Genomic DNA, 22,880 nt, shown 5'->3' on the forward strand with positions numbered 1-22,880 from the left:
TATTTATATTTCACTTCTATATGCTCTTGATTTTTTTACAATGAACATCAATTCCTTTTGTTATAAGATATTTATATAAGAAAAATAAATAATAAATATATTAATATGACATTTTTCATAGCTTTAGTATTTTATTTTTTCTACTCAATAATTTTCAATCAATTATCCTCATTCTTGTTAAGCAATACACTGCAAATTGGTCAAAAATGGATGTTTTCAGTTTGTATTTATACTTTTTATATGTACTTTACATAGTATTTTATACATACTGCAAATACTTGGTAATCAAGCACAATTTTTCAAAATCTTTTTTAACTGCTAAACAATTAGGCTACTTCCAACTAATCCCCTATTGCTAACCTTTTAGGTTTTTTTCTCAGTTTCTTGCAGTTCATGAGCATATCTGAAGCCACTGGAGTGTATAAAATTGTGCTGGAGAGAAAACAGCTTAGAAAGAAAGGCCAAGGACAAAATTCTGGGGAAGACTCGGCTCATGGGAGAGGGACGAAGGAAGCTCCTCACAAGAGTTCCAGGGGCATCAGAATCTTCTGTCCTGGTGCAGGTCAAGTGCACTGGCCTTCAGGGAACTCTCTCAAGCTCCTTCTGAATTTCACATTGAACTTGGCAACCATCTGATACCACTGTTGCAGGTTTTTTTTTCCTTTCTCCCTTTTCCCTTCGCTATAGAAATTTTAATAGCCCCATCTTAACTCAGCTTCAAGGACAAGAATGGAAAGTAAATGCACTTTAAGAGCCATCTTTTCACTGGCTTTAGGCCGAATGGCAAGGAAGCAAGAGACCAGGAGGTCTTTCTTTTTGCCCAAAATATGCAACAGGACAGGAATAGTCCTAGAGAATTGGGTAGGGTGGGGGCAGTATATGTGTTTTGTAAGAGAGCACCTTCTTCATGGAACAACTAGAGTCAAATGTGAACATTTTAATAGAGAAATGTGCTGGGTACATGAAAAATATGTACTCATGATGCTCTACATGAGCAAGATTTCAGTTTTCTAATTTTTTAATTATTTTTTTAAATAAATTTATTTATTTATTTTTGGCTGCACTGCGCCTTTGCTGCTGCCTGCAGGCTTTCTCTACTTGCAGCGAGCGGGGCTGCTCTTCGTTGGGTTGCGCGGGCGTCTCATTGCGGTGGTTTCTCTTGTTGCAAAGCAGGAGCTCTAGGTACACGGGCTTCAGTAGTTGTGGCTCACAGGTCCTAGAGCCCAGGCTCAGTAGTTGTGGTGCACAGGCTTAGTTGCTCTGTGGCATGTGGGATCTTCCCGGACCAGGGATTGAACCCATGTCCCCTGCATTGGCAGGCAGATTCTTAACTACTGCACCACCAGGGAAGTTCCTGAGCCAGATTTTAGACTCAGGAAAACCAAAACCCCAGGAGAGGGTGCCTTTGTGTCCTCCCCGGACAATGTGAGTGGTCGTGATCACCATCATTACTCATTTCTTGGGAAGTCCCAGCAAGTCTGAACCCACTACTTGAAAAAGTGACCTTAAAAGTCTCAATGCAAACTGAAGACTCAGAGGACATTTTCTCACTGATCCTGACTTAGGAGCTGGGCTAGGGAAAAAAGAAGCCCATCTCTAAAGGCTTTGAAAGCTGCTATAGATAAAGTGAGTCATAAAAAAGCACCACGTGTAAGAGACAGGCAGGAAGCCTGTCCTGCTAGGACGGAGCAGGTGTCTCTTGCTCCCCACCTTAATTCTAATTTGTCCAACCCTCTGTGTCCTTCAGCTTGGACAGCAGTTTGGTCGACATACAAACAGAGCAAAATTTATTTTATTTAGCTTTGTCTTCCAGCTCAATACATTAGCCCTCACCAACTTTGAAAACACCACCAAGCGAGAAAAAAATAGGCTAAGCAGACCAGTATTCGTATGAGGTGACCCACTGAAGATCTAAGAGGGGAGTACTCAGGGAACAGTGGGACAACATGAGCCTGGCGTCATCCTAGCCCTGTCAGTCACGAGCTGTGTGAAAATGGGCATATCACCCCTCCTTTCAGAGGTGAAGTGTCCTCACCTGTAAAATGAAGGTAGAAATTCTTAGCTTGTAGGCCCTGGGAATATGACAGATGAGTCAGATGCCTAGCATGGTACCTGGCACATAACAGATGCTCAGCAAATGGTAGCTAGCACGCTCTCATCCACATCCTCATGCAGGCAAGTTCCTACAGTCCCACAGTCAACTTGTTCCCGTATTAGTACAAGAACATCAATAGCACTCAGTAATTGTCAAATGAACGGAAAGCGAAACAAAGTTCTCACTGCAAACCTACAGTCCACAAAGTCGAGTCTTAGTGCAGTTGTTCTCCTAAGACATTATTTTAAGTCAAGGAGCTTTTAAAATCATTTATTTTACTATAGTGTAGTTCTTAAGAAGATGATGGGATAGTTAAAAATAATACAGAATATGGCCTCTATTTTGGAACTTAAACATCATTAAAGAAATACAAGAGTACTACTAACTTGAAGAGACCAGTAAAAATCAGAAAGGCCTATGCGACAAGGATTTAATACAATACAATACGAAGGCACTGAGAAAGGAGTTTCTAGTATTTCCTCTGCACTATTTTTCACTTTACCGGTAAAAAGCAGTTAACGAATGCCCTTAGGCAATCTGTGAGGATAGGGGCAAGGTCACCATCTGTGAGGCAGGCCCCATGGGAGACTATCTAGAGAGGAATACACATAAAATGACTAATGACTCGTTCAAGGTCATATAGAACAAACTCAGGAAAAAATCTAACAGCTGGATAGAGCACCTCAAGTCCGAGTGCATTTTTAGACTCGATGGTTGAACTGGTTCCTATCAAGTTGTCTGGAGCAGCTCCCCATCTCCATGTCTGCATGGATTGAAGCAGTACCTGCGAGTGCCCAGTAGGCGGTGCCCACACATTCGTTCAGCAGGACAAAGGCCACCAGCGACATCCCTCCATTCATCACGCCCACCAGGAAGCGAGTTACTGCAAAGAACTCATATGAGGGGGAAAACCCATTTGCGATAGCAAATAAGATGTCAAGAGCACAACCTAGAAAGAGAAGAACACTATTCAATAATGCATAGGCAAAACAGCATTTGATGAACGTAATGTATTATATTCATTAGTTTGTAAAGAAAAATCTTTGTGAATTTAAATTTTCTGAGCTATGTTATTTTTTTAAAACAGTTTCTCTTAAAGACTATCAAGAAAAACTGAGGTTTTCTTTGTTACAAGTTGATTTCTGTCATGCGCAGTTTTCAATTATTAACAATAATGCTGGAAACTGATAAATCTTAGCTCGTACTCAGCTTGTCAAGAGGACTATGCTGAGACCTACAGAGCTCATCTGAAATGAATCAGCACACAAGATACAAGGAAATGGATCCAGTAGACTGCCTCAATCTTTGTTCTCCTTAGAAACATGGCATGAATTAGAATCCAGGGATTGCAGAATTCACCACCACGAAAAGCTCACAGTGCAAATATCTGGCCTTCCTCGGGTATGCTGGTCACTTTAAAATGCTTGGCCAGAATCAACTCAGCCTCTTGCCAGTGAAATAAAAATCAGTTCTGGGTCCACATGGCAATTCCCTGAGAACCTTAAGGAAATGGTCCCCTTATTATTTCCCTGGGAACCTTAGGGAAATAACTCCTCTTATTCAGTCCATGAACACTAAGAGATTACCTGTGAGATAGACTTTTTTCCTTCCGAACCGATCTGAGAGCTGACCAAATGAGATAACTCCCACAAACACACCACTGAAGAAAAAAGAGCTTGCTGCACTCACTTTGTAAGATCTGTTGGCAATTAAAAACCACTAGAGAAAGAAAAAAACAAAAGGCAGACACTTAGGTCACAGAAAAGATGGATGGATGGAGTTAGCTATTAAAAAAAACAAATGTACAACAAAAACTTGAATATTGGAACTTCGCCACTGCATTACCACTATTAACCGGAATTCAGCAGAACATCCATCCAGGACAACACCCAAGGAGATTCTGTCTTCAGGAACCCCAGAAATCATTATTATAAAGTGCTCCCACAATAGTCTATACACATCTTGTGCCAGCACTGAGCACAGTATGTAACAGCTAATTACTTACTCATCTGTTGGTCACGTCTTTGAACCTAAGTTCCTGTGTTTCTAGACAGGAGGAGCCGTATTCCATTAATTTCCATTTCTCTGACACCTAACGTTTTACACGACATATATGAGGCAAAAAATGAACGGTCCTTTTCTCCAATAAATTAATGGGTTTAAAATCTCTTGAGTACTTTCCTTGAAAAATTGAACATACAATTACCTTATGATCCAGTGATTCCACTTCAGAGTATATACACAAAAGAACTGAAAGCAGGGATTCACAGATTTTGTACACTAAGGTTCATAGCAGCATTAGTCACAATACCCAAAAGGTGTAAGGAACCCAAATGTCCATTCATTGATGAATGGATAAACAAAATGTGGTATATACATCAAATGGAATATTATACAGCCTTAAAAAGGAATGAAATTCTGGAAAGCTACAACATGAATGAACCTTGACCTTACACTAAGTGAAATAGCAGACAAAAAGGAAAAATAATTTATGATTCCAATTATGAGTGTGATATTGTAATTTACAGTAAGCAACATATATTTGGGTTTTATCCATTGTTCCTGGAACACAGCTCCTGAAATCCTCGTAATTTCCGATGTAAGAACCACAGGGATATCTTTTTTTAATAATATTTAGATTTTTTCCCAGGTCCTGGAAAAGCTTCAGAGCAATAAAGGTAAAATGGGTGTCTTTTGTTATTTGTAACAAGCCCCTTGCTTATGTTAATGAGGTGACTTTTGGAAAGCCCTTAGATGGGGGCTGGTTGTCAGGGGAACCAACCATGTGAATAGAGGGCTGGGATTTCAGTCCTACCCTCTAGGCCTCTGGGTAGAGGAGAGAGACTAGAGGTTGAATCAGCTGCCTACGGCCAGTGGGTTAATAAATCATGCCTTCGTAATGAGGCCGCCATAAAAATTCAAAGGGAAGGGGTTTGGAGAGCTTCTGGGTTAGTGAACATGTGCAGGTGCTGGGAGGGTGGTCAGCTCAGAGAGGGCATGGAAGTTCTGTGCCCCTTCCATCCTTCCATACCTTGCCCTGTGCATCTCTTCCACCTGGTCATCCTGAGTTATATCTTTTTATAATAAACCAGTGATCTAGTAAGTAAAATGTTTTCTTGAGTTCTGTGAGCTGCCCTAGCAAATTAATCTAACTGAAGGAGGAGGTCCTAGGACCCTCTGATTTATAGTCAGTTGATCAGAAGCACAGGAAGCAGCCTGAATTTGTGACTGGTGTCTGAAGGGGGTGGCAGGGGCAGTCCTGTGGGACTGAACCCTAACCTGTGGGATCTGACGCTAACTCCAGGTAGATGGTGTCAGAACTGAACTGAACTGCAGGGACACCCAGCCGGTGTGGCAGAACGGCTTGAGGTGGGAACCTCCCCTTCCACACACACACACACTCCCACCCACCCACATTTGGCAGCAGAAGTGTCTGAAGGGAAGTAGTTGCCGGTAGAGGAGAAACCAGAGGAGTGTTTTTCCTTTACCTGGAGTAGTCACATCCACAGACACAGAAAGTAGCATAGTGGTTACCAGGGGCTGTTAGAGTGAGGAGTTACTGGTTAATGAAGATAGAGTTTCAGTTTGGGATAGCGACAAAGTTGTAGAGATGGACAGGGGTGATGGTTGCACAAAGATGCAAATGTACTTCATGCCCCTGTACTGCACACTTTAAAATGATACATTTTATGTATATTTTACCACAATAAAAAATAATCCCTTGAGCACTATTACCTTCTATTTTAGGAAAACTTATAAACTCAAAGAGGAAGTAGTCATCCTCTGCTTAAAATGTCATTATCTAAAGCCCTGCCTAGTGATGTGCTACTGTGATCTTTGATTATAAAGCAACCTGTGTCTCAGAGGTGACCTCAGAGAACCAAGAGAATGCTCATCTCTCCCCTCCACAGCCCCCTTCATAGGCTCAGCAAAGACAGGTTTAAGAAAACCCCTTCTCGAAAACTCACATGGAGACACCCCTTAGTTGTCCCTTCTCTGTCTTTCAGACCACTCCTGTCTCACACTTTGACAACCAGTCATTATGGCCCAAAGCACATCTAACTTCTCTCCTTCTCTTGTATTTCCTGTAAGACAAGATCGATAAAGATCCTGACAAGACAGCTTCTGTACATCTTTATGCAACAACACCACACAAAAATTTAGGCACTGGAAATAAGAATAATGCCCCTCACTAATGCTGTGCTTTACTTCTAAGTTCTTCTGTCCTTCACATGCGGTTTTTAACAAGATTAACTAATTGGTTTTCCTAGCTCTTCACGGATTAGAAATAGTAGTCTAGTGTGACACTGCCCTTAGAAATAGTAATCAGGCAGTTACCGCTCTTGGTGGCAGTCATAATTTAAAGAAGAGAGTGATGGAAGCAATATGACTAAAAAAACTGAACTACATTCCAGGCTTTTTTCATTCCGGTATTCAATAAATAGTTGATTAGTTTCTACTAGAGGTTAGTAACTATTCTAAACACTGGGAATACAGATGCGAACGATCTAGATTTGGTTCCTGCCCTCATGGAGTATAAGTTCCAGTAGCGTAAGCTAGACATTAAACAAGCAAACACAGAGGGAGAGACTGGGAGGAAACCTCTTTAAATAAGGTACTCAGGGAAGCCTTCTCTGGGGAGGTGACACTTGTGACCTGAATGATGAGAAAGTGACCAACCCTGAAAAGCTGTTTGGGGAACATGAGGATAACTGCAACGGCCCTAAGGCGAAGACACATCAGGGCGCCTCTCATGGGGGTGGCATTAAATGAGGTCAGAGAGGTGGGCAGGCATCACGTCATGCAGGGCCCTGAGCCACGGTAAGGAGCTAGGATTTTATTCCAGTGCAAAGGGAAAACATTGAATTACTGTATTTGTGTCTCTGAAGATCAGCCTGGGCCACACTTAGAGAATGCATTACAACAGGGAAAAGTGGGAGAAGGGAGGCTACTGCAATAGTTCAGGAGATAACGGGGGCTTGGACTAGGATGAAAGCAATGGTGATGGGATTACATGAATTACATGAACGTGGGATGGATCTTGAAGGTAGAACTAGCAGGACTTGCTGATGAATGAGATGTGCAGCGGGGAAGAGAGAAAGGGAGAGTCAGGATTTAACCTAAGTTTTTAACTTTAGCCATTCAGTGAATGGTGATGACATTTACTGAGATGGAGGAGGCTGCAAAGGGATTTCAGGTATGTGGTGGTAAATTTAAGAGTTCTCTTTAGACATGTGGAGGTTGAGATGCCTAAAAAACACCCAAGTGGAAATGCCAAGCTAGCATTTGGATGTGGGTCTTGAGCTCGAGGGAGAGGATGTGAGGGGTTATGAACTTAGAGATAAGGAAGAAGGCTCGGGACAGAGGCCCAGGACACTTCCACATTCAGAGGCTGAGTAGAAGAGAACTGCCACAGAAAACTCACAAGCAGGAGTCAGAGAGAGAGCAAGAAAACTGGAGGGAGGGTGGTGTCACAAATACTACAAGAGGAGATGTGATTCAGGGAGAAAGGGGTGGTCAAGTTATGTCGAATGTTGCTTTAGAGGTCAAGTTAACCTGAGGACAGAGATGTGCAGTTATATTTGGAAACAAAATGGACACTTAAAAAATAGCAATTTCGGGCTTCCCTGGTGGCGCAGTGGTTGAGAGTCCACCTGCCGATGCAGGGGACACGGGTTCGTGCCCCAGTCCGGGAAGATCCCACATGCCGCGGAGCGGCTGGGCCTGTGAGCCATGGCCGCTGAGGCTGCGCGTCGGAGCCTGTGCTCCGCAACGGAAGAGTCCGCAACAGTGAGAGGCCCGCGTACCGCACACACACACAAAAAAAAAGCAATTTCAGTAGAGTGCGAATGGCAGCCAGATTGGAGAAGGTTGAAGAATTGGACGAGCTTGAGGAACTGCAGGCAGAGAAGCTATCCTTGCAGGAGAAAAGTACTTGGAAAAGCAAGAAGGAAGGGGCTTGAGTGTACCAAGTAGAGCGGGTAGCCTTTCGTAGAAGCAGGGAAGTTCCACTGTAAGTGGGAGGAAGGCAGAATGTGGGTTCAGAAGCAGGTAGTAAAGGAACCTTTGCTGGACTGCATCATTGCTTTTTCACTGAAATATCAAGAGAGGTCGACTGTTGAAGGGAGTGTAAGTGGAGGGGGAGCCAGAAGTCTAAGGAGGAAGAAGACAGGCCCTTCTCAGAACGGGACGTGGCCCATTCACAGGAAATGCCACACGACTGCCATACCAAATGCACACCTGAGTTTTGTACTTATCCATTTTGTGAGGAGAAGGCGGGGAGTTGGGGGGTTCCCAGGAGTATTCCCCAGGGAGAGAGGTACCAGGAAGTTGCAGGGATTTGCAAAGGAGTGTTTATTATAATAACAAAATACATGCTGGTTAAGGAGAAAAGGAAGACATAGGAGGATGGTAGGTAGTGAAATAATGTCACCATCAGGAAATCCCCCTATTTCTTTAACTCCTCTGTACTTTCCATTCTTGCCCTTATTGAAATTTGGTTGTCCGCAGAGGAAATCACTCACTGAACAAGATCCCTCTCAACTGGAGGCTGTTTTTCCTTTTACACCCATGGACCTGAGAACCTGAGATGGGAGCAGATAGCCAAACTTCAAAATTGTCAGCTCGTGTGAAGATCACATCATTAGACTGTGTAACCTACTACCTTTCTGGGGCAGAGAATCTAGCCCGTTTGGAAATGGCCACTCTTCCTTTGTTCCATAGGAAGAGAATGTTTAGCTGGGCATAAATTTCCCAATATCCCTGACAATTAGGATGGCCACGTCATCAAGTTCTGCACAATGAATGTAAGCAGAAGCATCATGTGGCAACTTCCAGGAACAGGTCTTAAGAGATGGCTGATCAGCCCTTTTCCCCTTCCTTATTTCTACTACCCTACTGCTTAGAATGCCCATTTGAATGCTGGAGCTCTAAAAAAATAAAAGCAGAGTTACCATATGATCCTGCAATCCCACTCCTGGGCATATATCCGGAGAAAACCATAATTTGAAAAGATACATGCACCCCTATGTTCACAGCAGCACTATCTACAATAGCCAAGACATGGAAGCAACCTAAATATCCATCAATAGATGAATGGATAAAGAAGATGTGGTATATAAACACAACGGAATACTACTCAACCATAAAAAAGATGAAATAATGCCACTTGTAGCAACATGGATGGACCTAGAGATTATAATACTAAGTGAAGTAAGTCAAACAGACAAATACCATATGATATCACTTATATGCATAATCTGAAAAAGAAAAGATACAAATGAACTTACTTACAAAACAGAAATAGACCCACAGACATAGAAAACAAACTTCTGGTTACCAAGGGGGGAAGGCAGAGGATAAATTAGAAGGATAAGATTTAAATGTTTTGTCTTATTTTCAACATTAAAGGACCTACTGTATAGCACAGGGAACTCTACTCAGTATTTTGTTATAACTCTAAGGGAAAAGAATCTGAAAAAGAATATATATATGTATATGTAAAGCTGAATCACTCTGCTGTACACCTGAAAATAACACGACATTGTAAATCAACTATAATTTTTAAAAATTAAAAAATAAAAAGATAATGTGTGTATGGAAAAGAAAAGAAAAAAAGCTGGAGCTCTACCTGAGGCCATGATGAAGAGGGTCACTTGTTAGTGATAATGAAGTCAAAGGCTGGGTCCCTGACAACACTGCAGTAGAGCCCAGGCACTGCATATGTTTTTAAGTTCTCCAGATGATTCTCATAGGCAATCAGGTTAAGAATTCCTGCCCTGGACCTTGTCACCCTCAACAACAGCATCACCTCTAAAATCTTGATTTTGAACAGCCCACTCACCATTCCCTAGACTTCCACCCACTTCCTCCAGTACCCCTACTCCAAACATTCTTCAACCTCTTCAAGGCCTCCAGTTACCAAACACTATAGGAAGTATGGCCTGAGTCATCGAAAAAAGCTTAAGTCATGTTAAGAAGCCCTGATTTGAGGATCTGTAAAGGAAATGGTAAAATACGTTTTAAAGTTTCACACAAAATGATTAAAAGAGGTTTGGAATTTGAAGGAGAAATTCTGTTTTGTGAAAAATTAACTTATTTTGGATGTATGGATAGTTCTGTGACAGAATTTTCAATTTACAAGGAATGCATATGAGGATTGTTTTCCAGGTTGAAAAATGAATTAAATATTAGGTTGGCCTAGAGAAGACAGGGCTGCATTCGTCCCAGGGCTATATCCCTTCTCTTACAATGGCCAATAAAAAACAAGTACAATTAGGCCTTGTTAACACCCTGGAATTCAAATACTTGCTTTTATGTCTTTCATATTCTTAGTGTTTGCTTTGGTGCTTTCATGCCTTTAAAATCTGGCCTGCACGTTTAGCTTTGACTATCCTGCACCTCAATTCTGCTGGTCTGTTTACATGGCCAAGAGGTTCAGGCTCACACTGATTGGTTTTGTGTTTAATCAATAAGGAGAGGTCAACGTGGCTGCTCCATCATCAACTACCCCGCGAACCATTTGGAGAACTTCTCAAACTCATCAAAAAGGCTGTAATACTATCCTCCTAGCAATTGGATAACTATCAACTTGGATGGCAAATTTAGGAAGACATGGCCCAAGGAATGTTTGACCAGCAAATTTCAAATTCTAATTCTTAGGCTGCCAGTTCTAAGTGTCAAAGTAATTTCTAGTAGTTTTTCTTCAGGTCAATGCTGGCTGGGCTAATGCATCTTCCTACTTCTTCTGGAATACATGCAGGAACTGATAGAAAAATTGAAAAGCACTGCCAGGTTTTAAAAAAGCAAATTAGAGAATGTGAAAAATGGAACCCAGGAGATCTCACTGACAGATGTAGGTGAACTGGGGATGGTTGACTCAGGAATGCCAAGTCAAGCACTTACGACAATGTGTTTACAATCCACTTTCCACATTCCCCGTGCCCTAATATTGTGCAATTTTGGTTTAAATGTTTTGTCTTGTTTTCAATATTAAGAACTTTCCAAATATAGTTTACATACTTATCACATAGCTACTATATGATCTAAAGAGTTTCATTTCGTCAAAGCTCAGACAAAATATACCAATAATACACTAGGAGAGTGATCCCTACAGTATTCGAGAAAACGTATTGGGGGATGACCTATTTTTACAGTTTTAGAAAGAGGTCACCCACCAGGCTAGACTCAATTACTTGGTTATTTTCTCGTCCCTTTGGTCAATATTTAGTAACAAGGTAAAACCCAAACCAGGATACCACCAGGACACCAGAAATTAAACTATAAGAAACCTAAATATGATGACTGTGACATTCCTGAAACATGTGGTTTTTTTGTTTGTTTTTTTTTGTGGTACGCGGGCCTCTCACTGCTATGGCCTCTCCCGTTGCGGGACACAGGCTCCGGACGCGCAGCCTCAGTGGCCATGGCTCACGGGCCCAGCCGCTATGTGGCATGTGGGATCCTCCTGGACCGGGGCATGAACCCATGTCCCTCGCATCAGCAGGTGGACTCTCAACCACTGCGCCACCAGAGAAGCCCCGAAACATGTGTTCTTTATGAGGCTTTACATTTTAAAAATCATAAATTTATAAGTCACTCAAACCCTTAATTGGCTAGAGATTAAAGTGATGACTCTCCTATTCTTTTAATTTTTTTTTTTTTTTTTTTTTTTTTTGCGGTACGCGGGCCTCTCACTGTTGTGGCCTCTCCCGTTGTGGAGCACAGGCTCCGGACGCGCAGGCTCAGCGGCCATGGCTCACGGGCCCACCCGCTCCACGGCATGTGGGATCTTCCCGGACCGGGGCACGAACCCGCGTCCCCTACATCGGCAGGCGGACTCTCAACCACTGCACCACCAGGGAAGCCCTCTCCTATTATTTTTAATGATAAGCCAAATTCTAAAGCTGCAGAATGTTCCTTTTTATATTATTTCACTTCAAATTGAAAAATCACTTGCAAATAGAAAAAGCAGGAAATCTACTTTTCTTTTCCCATACATTAACAGAAAAGGAAGAATATAAAGACAAAATATTTTCAGTGCCTCAGTTTGACCTAGCTATAGTTAATCTATTTGTGTTCCATAACCAACAGCTGTATTTTTGTTCATATGCTTACCACAATCACTATATTGAGTTCTTAAGTTCATTTATCATACTGTATTTTCAAAAAGGATATAAGGAGCCTAGCATTAAAAGCACTGGTACAATCATTCACTCATCTAAAGAAAGCAGACCTGAGAGAAAATCGGGCACAACTGGGGATAGACACCAAGAGCAGGTGCCTTGAAAAGAAAAGACGAAAGGAACATAAATATGGCAAATATGGGTTTGAGTACAGAGCCAGGTGCCATGCCAGGCCTTCCAGCTCTTAAAGAGGGAAAAAAGGCAGGCAAGCAGAAGCAGAGAGCTGAGACAGTAACTATTGACCGGACATTAAGGAAGCATCTGGGAGGTTTTTGTTTAATATTAGGATTCTTACTGCTTAGAGGCTAAGAATAAATGGCATCTCTCAAAAAGGGATAAAGTATTGGTGTATGTCAAGAAAAGTTGCTCTAACTAGAATATACAGAAGGGATAAACAGCAAGCTCCTACTGTATAGCAGAGGGAACTATATTCAATATCCTGTGATAAACCATAATGGAAAAGGATATGAAAAAGAAGGTATATATATATATATATATATATATATAATTGACTCACTTTGCTGTACAGCAGAAATTAACACAACACTGTAAATCAACTATACTTCAAGAAAATAAATTTAAAAAAAAAAGAAAAGTTGCTCTAGGTGCAATTCAGAGAATGGAAGAGTAACTGTAAGCATGGGTGTGGGAAGACCTGTCAAGGTCATTACAGTGATCCAGGCCAGCTGGACAAGGTGGAGACCTCAGAGAACAGAACAGATTCAAGCCGGATATACTAAGGCTGACTCATCCATGAGCAGGTATTATCTGACACCACTAGTAGGGACTAGATCAACCACAGACTGAGTGAAGCTTGAGATAAGGTGGTAACAAAATATGTTTTAAGCATCTCCCTTGAAATCATCAAACCTTAAGCTTTAAGGAACTGTCACAAATCATTTTTCTGACATGGCAGAAATATAATTTGAAAAAATTAATTATTGCTTTAAAATGGATTGCATGCTTATATAATCCTAAAAATAAAATTAACATCTGAGTAATAAAAATATATATCCAAGATGTGTCACAGACATGTAGATCAATGGAACAGAATAGAGAGCCCAGAAATAAACCCATGCATATATGGTCAATTAATTTACAAAAAAGGAACCAAGAATATACAATGGGGAAAGGACGGTCTCTTCAATAAATGGTATTGAGAAAACCAGATGCAAAAGAATGAAACTGGACCCCTATCTTACACCATACACAAAGATTAAAAAAAAAAATCCAAGTGGATTAAAGACTTGAGGGTAAGACCTGAAACCATAAAACTCCTAGAAGAAAACATAGGTGGTAGTAAGTTCCTGGACATTAGTTTTGGAGTTAAGTTTTTGGATTTTGACACCAAAAGTAAAGGCAACCAAAGTAAAAATAAACAAGTGGGACTATATCAAACTGAAAAGCTTCTGCACAGCAAAGGAAACCATCAATAAAATGAAAAAGCAACCTAGTGAACAGGAGAAAATATTTGCAAATCATATATCCAGTAAAGGGTTAATACCCAAAATATATGAAGAACTCATATAATCCAATAGCAAAACCCCCAAACAATCCGATTAAAAATTGGGCAGAGGATCTGATTAGACATTTTTCCAAAGAAGATATACAGATGGCCAATAGGTACATGAAAAGGTGCTCAATATCACTAATCATCAGGGAAATGCATATCAAAGCCACAATGAGATATACCTGCTAGAATGGCTATTATCAAAAAGATAAGAAACAAGGTTGGTGAGGATGTGGAGAAAAGGGAACCCATGCGCACTGCCGGTGGGAATATAAATTGGTTCAACCACCGTGGAGAACAGTATGGTGGTTCCTCAAAAAATTAAAAAATAGAACTACCATATGATCCAGCAGTTCTGAGTATTTATCCAAAGAAAAGAAAAACACTAACTAGGAAAGACATACGCACCCCCATATTCATTGCAGCATTATTTACAATAGCCAAGATATGGAAACAACCTCATATTCATCAATAGATAAGTAGATAAAGAAAATGTGATATATACATGTGAATATTATTCAGCTATGAGAAAGAAGGAAATTCTGATATGTGCAACAATATGAATGGACTTGAGAGCATTACGCTAAGCGAAATAAGTCAGAGAAAGATAAACAAATACTGTATGATCTCATTTATATGTGGACTCTAAAAAAGAAAAAAAAGCTCACAGATACAGAGAACAAACTGGTGGTTGCAGGGAGGGGCAGGGGAAGGGGCACAAAATGGGTGAAGGTAGTCAAAAAGTTCAAACTTCCAGTTATAAAATAGGTAAGCCATGGGGAGACCATGTAAAGCATGGTGCCTATAGTTAATACCATATTGCACATTTGAAAGTTGGTAGGAGAGTAGATCTTAAAAGGGCTCATCACAAGAAAAAAAAATTTGTAACTATGTATGGTGAGGGATGCAAGCTAGACTTATTGCGGTCTTTTCACAATATTAAAAATATTGAATCGTTATGTTGTACACCTGAAACGAGTATAATGTTGAACGTCAATTATATTTCAATTCAAAAAAGATATGTCAAATGGGAGTATGCCACTTCGAACCAAATAATAACCATCCAACTTTCATATAATATTCTCCTCTAATCCAAAACAACCACCTTTTAAAATAGATATTTATTATTCCCATTTTATAGATGATACAAACTGCAGCTCAGACACAATCACACAAGCAGTGGATTCTGGCCCTAACGCCAAGACATCTGCCTCAAAATCTTCTTTGAGCACCATATGTTTGAATTAGTTAAGTCTTAGAATTCTGGAGCTAACTAGTGATATAACAGTATATTTGAGCATGTTAAACCACAAGCACAGAAATTACAATATGCTGGGTAAAAACTTTCTATTTTTGGGCTTCCCTGGTGGCGCAGTGGTTGAGAGTCCACCTGCCAATGCAGGGGACACGGGTTCATGCCCCGCTCCGGGAAGATCCCACATGCCGCGGAGCGGCTGGGCCCGTGAACCATGGCCGCTGAGCCTGCGCGTCCGGAGCCTATGCTCCGCAACGGGAGAGGCCGCAACAGTGAGAGGCCCGCATACCGCAAAAAAAACAAAAAAAAAAAAAACAAAAAAAAAAACAACTTTCTATTTTTTAGCATGTGTTCCATTCAGGAAGCTATGGAAAAAATCAAATGAATATTAGAAGAAATACTGGAAATAAGAAGATCCTTATGGCTTAGGGTAACAGAACCAGGGGTAGGCAGAAAGGAGAGGGAAAAGAGAAAAGGAAGATGGCATGTCGAATATGAAGTGAAGGTTCCATTGCCTGGGTGCTTGGGAAATGACAAGGAAAAGGCTGGGCATGAGGAGATGTGAATAATTAATTTTAAAATCAACTTCCAAGTTGGTTTTGTTTATTTATTTACTCATTTTTTGGAGTAGATTTAGTTCGTTCTACAGTGTATGCTTTAAATACAAACACTTAATAAAATTTCTAACTTTTAATTGAACTTTTTTTAACATCTTTATTGGAGTATAATTGCTTTACAATGGTGTGTTAATTGAACTTTTATCCTTTACTTACTGTCTATCTGACACCCTGGTGTAGCCACATGGACACAAACAAACCATCCCCAGGTTGCTTTCTTTTCTTTCCTCTGCTGAATAGTCCTGCGCTGCCTTATCCTTCCCCACTGGCCTAGAACGCAGATTATAAGAGATGTTTCTTAAGTTGGTCATGAATATTAGGAAGACTTCTTTGGAGCAAGAAGGACCCTTAGACACACATCCAGCCTCTGCTCTGAGCAACTTCTCATTGGCAGTCAATGTCATGCATTTGTCTGTCTCTGCTTCAGTTTTCCCTTGTGACCTGAGCTGCCCATTTCTGACCCCCCCCGCCGTGCCCCCCCCACTAATGTATGGTGACATTTCATGGAACAGGGGTTGAGAAACATGCTATAACCAGAGACCTCTCTAATGGAAGGGGAGGTGCATGGTAAATAAAAGCCCTTTCCCCTGAGGTTTCTCAAGCGTGGGTCATTTTCCTCCCCCAAGGAGGTTGTGCCCTTCCCGTCTTCCTTGCTTTGGCCATCAGTAGGTGAATGATTCTGCATTAGCCACACATGAATAATGTAGGACCATGCCTTGCAGCCGCCCAGGGAGGGCACCACTCCCCAAAGGAAAACAAACATTACTCACTCCACTTTTTCCGAGAAGCCTGCTACCTTACAGAAACTGACTACTCTTCCTGTGGGCTGTGCCCCTGCCCCCCACGCCTGTCCCCAACCCCGCCTCAACCCCTAATGAGCTCCTATTCACCCTTCCTCCTCCTGTGAAGTCCTGCCTGACTCAGGGAGCAGGGCTGACCACTCTGTCTTTTCTGCCTTCTCTCCTATTTTTGCTTCTGCTGTGATGTATGGTGAATTATATGTTTACTTGTCTCTTCCCCTATGATGCTGAGTTTCCTAAGGGCATATTTACATCCCAAGTGCTTACCTGGCAGTGCCAGCACTAATTAAATATTTGCTGAACTATCTATGCAATAAGAGTGAATGCTAGAGTCTTACAGGCATCTTCATATACACTATCTCAATGTCACGACTTCAAGCATCAAGTTGTAAGTTTACATACACCTGGGAAACTATCTAGCTCGTCATCTTTTCCTGGGAGCCACTGAATGGCTTTCTCGTAAAAGGGAATGTGAGGGAGATTTGGAATTTGAGGGGTTTTCCGTCCTCCTAGAGCCAATCTGACAAACGGAACACTTCAGTTTCATCTTTAGCCCTACATTAATGAGAACGAAAGATAAGGAGAAACATAACTATGGCAGTTTTCTGCAAACGTGGCTGAAAAAGTTGTAAAGGCAAACTGTGCCATTGAAACATCTACTTCCCAATGCCCGAGTGATCGAAGCGGTGTGGCCCTGAAAGCAGTTTCACTGGTCCACAGATACCCCACTAGAAGCACGGGGATCTCGCAGGGGTAAGAACTTTGCCACAGACGATACACAGAGTATCAGTGAGCCCGCAAGCCAGGCAGTGGCTCTAGCAGGTCGGAGAGGGGCACCCAAGCCCCGCATCTGGCTGCTGTGTCTCTTCCAAAGACACACTCACTCACGAGCCCAGAGGAAGTCACTAGTCCCAACTCAGCCTCCCCTGGAAGGGGGGACAGAACCCATGGCTACTCAGGGGTGTAGCCTGCCTGACCATAAAGAAAAAAGACTAAAGCAGCTTCCGCGGGCTGACCGGTGGGCCAATGAAAATGGGCAAAGAAGACTGGGCACGTGTTATTGATCAAGCTCCTTTTCGCCCCAAGTCCTGCTTTGATGAACTCTAAGTCAGATCACCAGCACCAGAGCCCGAACCAGACTGACTGCCCGCGTGTCAGTATTTCAAGGCTGCAGGACTGGATCAGACAGTAAGCTTTCCCCACACCCCTGCAGTGCATCCCCCAGGGCTCTGCACAACCGGTGCACAGCTGTTCTGAGAAAAATTCTGAATGGTTCTGGTAACAATTCCAGCCAAACTTCAGCCCTCCGCTGTTCCCTATGTCCCATAAAAATATTTACGGCTTCGTACAGGAAAATCTCCCTTCTACGTCAGAAGCCTCCTGTGATTAGGGAGTACTTGGACAGGGTAGTTCAGGAACAGTTTCACGGTGATTAACTAACTTGCTTCATTTCAATGTAGTTGTCACTCTGAATTACCACTTAATGGGTGAAGTGTGCAGCCTATAACAATCAGTAGTACAGGCGTAAGGAAGCAAGACATTAAAAAAAAATTAGCCCCTAAAGCAATTATTGCAGTGAATTTTTCAAATAGTTTTAATACTCTGTCTTTTGACCCCAGGGTATGGCTTGGGGAAAATATATTAATCTCAAGATAATCATCAGTCAATTTCAGTTCTTCAATATCCACAATGATATTAAAGATTCCAACCTTACTCTTTTTGGTTGCAAACATGAATTGAGCATGATAATTGTGTCTCCATGATATTTGGTGCTTTCTGAATGAGTCAGAGCTCAGGGAACAATCTGAATACAGCAGACAGCAATTTGCTACATAAATTCACCCCGATGGCTATTAGCTCATTTTAAAGTAGTCAAGACTCATAGATTAGAGGGGTTTTTTTTTTGCATTAATACCAAGTTAATCACATCTACATAACCTTTTATTCACCCTTCCCCAAAACCCTCCATGAATAACTTCTGCGAGGCCTGACCTGAATGTAATAAGGTAGAGGGTAGGAGTTTTCAACTGTGTATTTTTAAGACAATCTCCTTACACTATAGAGTTCTGTAGACTCTATCTTGATATTTATTTTCAGGAATTTAATATGAGAAGTCAACAAGACTTTGTAATTTTTTTTAACTCTCATTTTATACCGAATAATTTCAATATGAAACATGTGTTATCTACATACACAGACTGTATACTAAGGATATTTACCAACTTACCGGCAAAGTTTGAGTGCTGCTTTTAATATCACCACTTTGGAAATTTGAAGGAACAACTGAAAAACTAGAGCAGTAAGCAAAAGTAAAATAATGCTAAGCAACAAAGTGGAGGGTTTGGCTGGGGCTGCACTCCACCATAGTAAAGGGGAATACGACTGGGAGCGAGCGTAGAGAGAGCAGCAGCTCCTCAAGGACACTGGCGGAAGAGTGGCTGACGCTGCCATCCCTCCTGGCACCGCTGCCCCTCGATCATCACCTCATTATGCTGCCCTCTGCTGCTGTTTCCCTGCTAACTTCTTGTCATTCTGGTAGCGGCAGCAGGAAACCTGGACGCCACCCATACCACCGGCGCCAAACCACTCCCGGACTTGGACCACCACCCAACTAGGGCTCTGATGTCCCAGGTAGAAGTGGAGTGTGTGAACCTGCGTGGAACTCACACACTCTGAGCGCTGGAGGTGAGGGCACACAGGGGGGACACTTTATTTGTACCTTGAAATAAAATGACTTCAGGGAAGACATGAGATTCTGCACCGAAAATGCAAAGCAGACAAGCCTCGCGCTGGGTCTGTGTGGACATATGCAAAGAGATGTGGTGATGCTATGAACACCAGGGCGGCAGGCTGCTGAGTTCTGAACATGCAGGCGAACCACTGAGGGGCATGGGAGTTGTTGCTTGTTTTATTTGATTCTCTGTTATTTTTGGGTAGATCAGGACACGCGTAAGTTTATTTGGGCTTGACAATTATGAAAGCTGAACTGAATCGTTACTACTTCTGTAGTACTTGTGTGATTTGTTTGTGTGGGTCCGCTAGCCAGGATCCTTGTGAGCTGGATACAAATAGCCTGACTCCCTGCCCCCCTCCCTGACTCTGTCACATGCCACTGTAGAAAGGCCACAGAAATCAGTGGCCACGCTCCTCCATTTACCAACCGTGACACTAACTCACCCAGCTACTCTGAACCCGGACAGTCATATATTTTTCATTTGCAAGCCGCGATACAAACATTACGATTGTTTGCCCTCCTCCCTTAGAATTCGCTCTGTCAGAGGCAATTTCAAGCAGGCAACTGGCAGCCGGGGGAGGTGAGCATCTACTTTGCTTAGCTTTCAACCCAACGTGTGTGCACCATGTGCTATCACCCACAGTCACCCTGCTAACCTTCACTCTCACCGATCCATGCACCCACGCTCCCATCCGCTCCTCCCAGGCAGAGCTCAGCTCTTGCCCTGTTCCCCATGGAAGGGCTCGCGCAGCTGGCAGGGCTGGCTGTTGGCGGCAGAGTGCTGGGCCCTGGCCTCTGTTCCTCTTCAGTGATAGCAGCACAGCGCCCAGCTCTTCTCATACTGAAATGCCAACTGAGGCGCCGTTCAAAACTAAAGGCTTCTGTTTGTTAAGAGGAAAATAAAAAGAGTTTGAAAATCACTGGTGTAATGGGAAGAATATGGGCTGGCCCATTGAGTCCCAGGTCAGTGGCTTATTAAATATGTGATTTAGGGCAATTTAAAAAATTCTCTACATGTCAGTTGTTTAATCTACAGGGTAGGGCTGCTGGCAGGAGTAAATAAGCAGCACACATGGAAGGCCCCTGGGAGGGGGCCTCTCACACGAGAGGGCGTTGGGAAGTAGTCACGGTTATCTGCCCCTTCACGTGCCTCTACCTAATAACGCTTACAAGACTCATCATCTCACCCACAAACTCTCTGCCAAGTATGCAACAGTCTCGTTGCAGCTGAGGAGCCTGTGGGGACTGTGGACTTCTGTCCCACTGTGCAGCCAGCGATGCCACCCGTGCTCCTCCATCACCAGGGCAGACAGGCCACAGCCACCCTTGCAAGCATGAACCCACACAGGCTGGGAGCAGCCGGTTGAGAATCTGGGATGCTCCAAGAGAATTCACCCTAAACCGTGACCCCCAGACTCTCCATGGAACATCCCCTGGAGATCCCACGGAGCGGCACATTGATATCAACCAGCTGGGCAGCTGGGCAGGCCCCCTACCCCCCACGTATAGCTCTGGAGCACCTGCTGGAGACTGAAGGTCACTTTCTGCGCAGGGGATGTTTGCGCCTTGAGACACACCTCGGAGGTGGAGAACTGTCTGACCTTCTGATGGCATGGGAACATAATGTGTGCTTCTATACCGTGGGGGGGAAGTATCGTGTATTTATAAATCTATAGTGGTATATGTATAATCAATATGGATAACTGTATTTGCAAGTATATGTATCTCAGTGGAGCGACATAGGTGGGAATGAGAAAGAGGACAGGCGAGTAACCAGGAAGACGGAGAGAAGGCAGGGAAGAAAATGTAAAAGAGAAAGACACATGGAGATATACACAGAGAGACAGAGACAGAAACATCAGAGAAAGAGACGGAAAGGCAATTCAGAGACAGCCAGTGAGACAGAGAAAGGCAGAGATGAAGAAATGGGATAAATACAGAGAGACAGAAACTGAGATGGAGAGAGCTAGGGATAGAGAGAAACAGATTCAGAAAGACGAAATGACAGAGACAGAGGGATACAGGAAACAAGGAGGGAGAAAAGGAGGAGGGAAGGAAGGAAAGCAGGCAGGCAGACACAGAGTTACAGTCTGACAAAGACAGATTGCAGGAGGGACAGTCACTCACAGACACACGCAGTGGTAATAAGAAGAGGGACCTGAGGCTACTATCACGGGTAGGTCAGGTAAGGGCCATCTTAGCCCTTTATCTCCTCTTTCTCTGAGCTGCCTTACAGACCTTCAGCACTTGCTGGGGAAGCTATCTAATTCCATTTCTCCTGCATCTACCAACTCTTTGTCCTGGAAGTAGTAGCCCTCAGGGCTCCCTTCCCTCCATATTCAGCCTCCAGTCAAGCAGTGTTAAGGGTGAGCCTCCCAGGTACCAGCACAGCAGAGGAGCTGGTGACCAGGGTGCCCATTCCTGCCGTCCCAGAGCATAGGGTCTGATAGCACTCTCCTTCTCTGTATCAAGGGTTTCTCTGGCATTGGGCAAGTAGTCATTGCTCAATGACATTTGCTAAGAATTGTGTCCCTCCAGTGATATCTAAAAGGGCTCCTGGGCTTCCCTGGTGGCGCAGTGATTGAGAGTCCGCCTGCCGATGCAGGGGACACGGGTTCGTGCCCCGGTCTGGGAAGATCCCACATGCCGCGGAGCGGCTGGGCCCGTGAGCCATGGCCGCTGAGCCTGCGCGTCCGGAGCCTGTGCTCCGCAACGGGAGAGGCCACAACGGTGAGAGGCCCGCGTACTGCAAAAAAAAAAAAAACCAACATAAACATAAAAGGGCTCCTAATCACAGATTTCCTAAGTATTCATTTAATTCAATTCTACTGAAATTTGTTGAGTGTCTGTGATGCTGAAGCATAGTGCTGCTATGTTATCTAATTTACTTTAAAGTATTAAGCACGTTCAGTGGGATATTCTGTATCAATGTTAGGTCAAGCTTTCACCCTGGTACTACGAGCATTCTCATTAAGGTTGCATTGTCCACTGGTGGTCAGCTGGCCTTCCCTTCAGAAAGCCCATTCTTCAGAGGGAGCTACTACAAGGGCTTCTGTAATCATTGTCTCCATCAACAATGGGTGCTTTGCTTATTCTTGATTAAAATAGTGGCCTGTTGACTAGCAACGATGAATATAAAACATAGGCTATCCCTAGTGAAATTAAAGACATTCAAGATACACAGATTAGCGCAACATATTTTAGAGACACTCACTACCTTTCCATGAATTTTAGAGATAATCCAATGTGTTCTGTACTCTATCTATAGGGGTGATGATGCCCTAGGTTAAAACCCCTCCTTGGTCCTGAGCCAATATGAACTCTGGAAGTTTCCGTGTGCTTGAAGCTGATGGGAAGTACTATTTTCCATAGTACCCTGACTATGGAAAACTGGGGTTCTCCTGTAGCGACCTGCCATACAAGCAGTGTACAGAACACCTATAAAAGCAGAGCTGAGACTTCTAAAGCCTGCAAGATAGTTTATTTTGAGCTTCCTTGAGAATAAGAATTGAGTTAATAAGTTAATAAGTTCATTTATACATGTGGCAGAATTTGGTTTGAGATCCACTTTCATTATAATGTGTTTAATGGATTTGTTGGAAAGCAGACCGATGGCTCTCACCCATTTCAAAATCCTATGGGGGCAATAAATAGAACCAGGGCTTTTTGGAGAAATACCTAATCC

General features: G+C 42.9%; 1 protein-coding gene across 8 annotated transcripts in view; it reads right to left on the bottom strand.

The window, feature by feature from the left end:
• Positions 1 to 22,880, bottom strand: part of SLC22A15 (solute carrier family 22 member 15) — an 82,749-nt gene that overhangs the window by 39,300 nt on the left and 20,569 nt on the right. For 7 of the 8 annotated variants that reach the window (XR_012333615.1, XR_004527685.2, XR_004527684.2 and 4 more), the window contains exons 3-4: positions 3,682 to 3,814; positions 2,880 to 3,044 (exon numbers count right to left, since the gene is read on the bottom strand). The exons of the other annotated variant lie outside the window; for it this stretch is intronic. Coding sequence is in view for 2 of the 7 variants with exons in the window: in XM_019919403.3 (XP_019774962.1) it covers positions 2,880 to 3,044; positions 3,682 to 3,814 (298 nt within the window). In the remaining 5 variants the exon portion in view is untranslated. The remainder of the gene's footprint in view (positions 1 to 2,879; positions 3,045 to 3,681; positions 3,815 to 22,880) is intronic. 8 annotated transcript variants of the gene reach the window in all.

The sequence above is a fragment of the Tursiops truncatus genome, chromosome 1, assembly GCF_011762595.2.
Source record: "Tursiops truncatus isolate mTurTru1 chromosome 1, mTurTru1.mat.Y, whole genome shotgun sequence".
In the NCBI taxonomy this organism is placed as follows: domain Eukaryota; kingdom Metazoa; phylum Chordata; class Mammalia; order Artiodactyla; family Delphinidae; genus Tursiops; species Tursiops truncatus.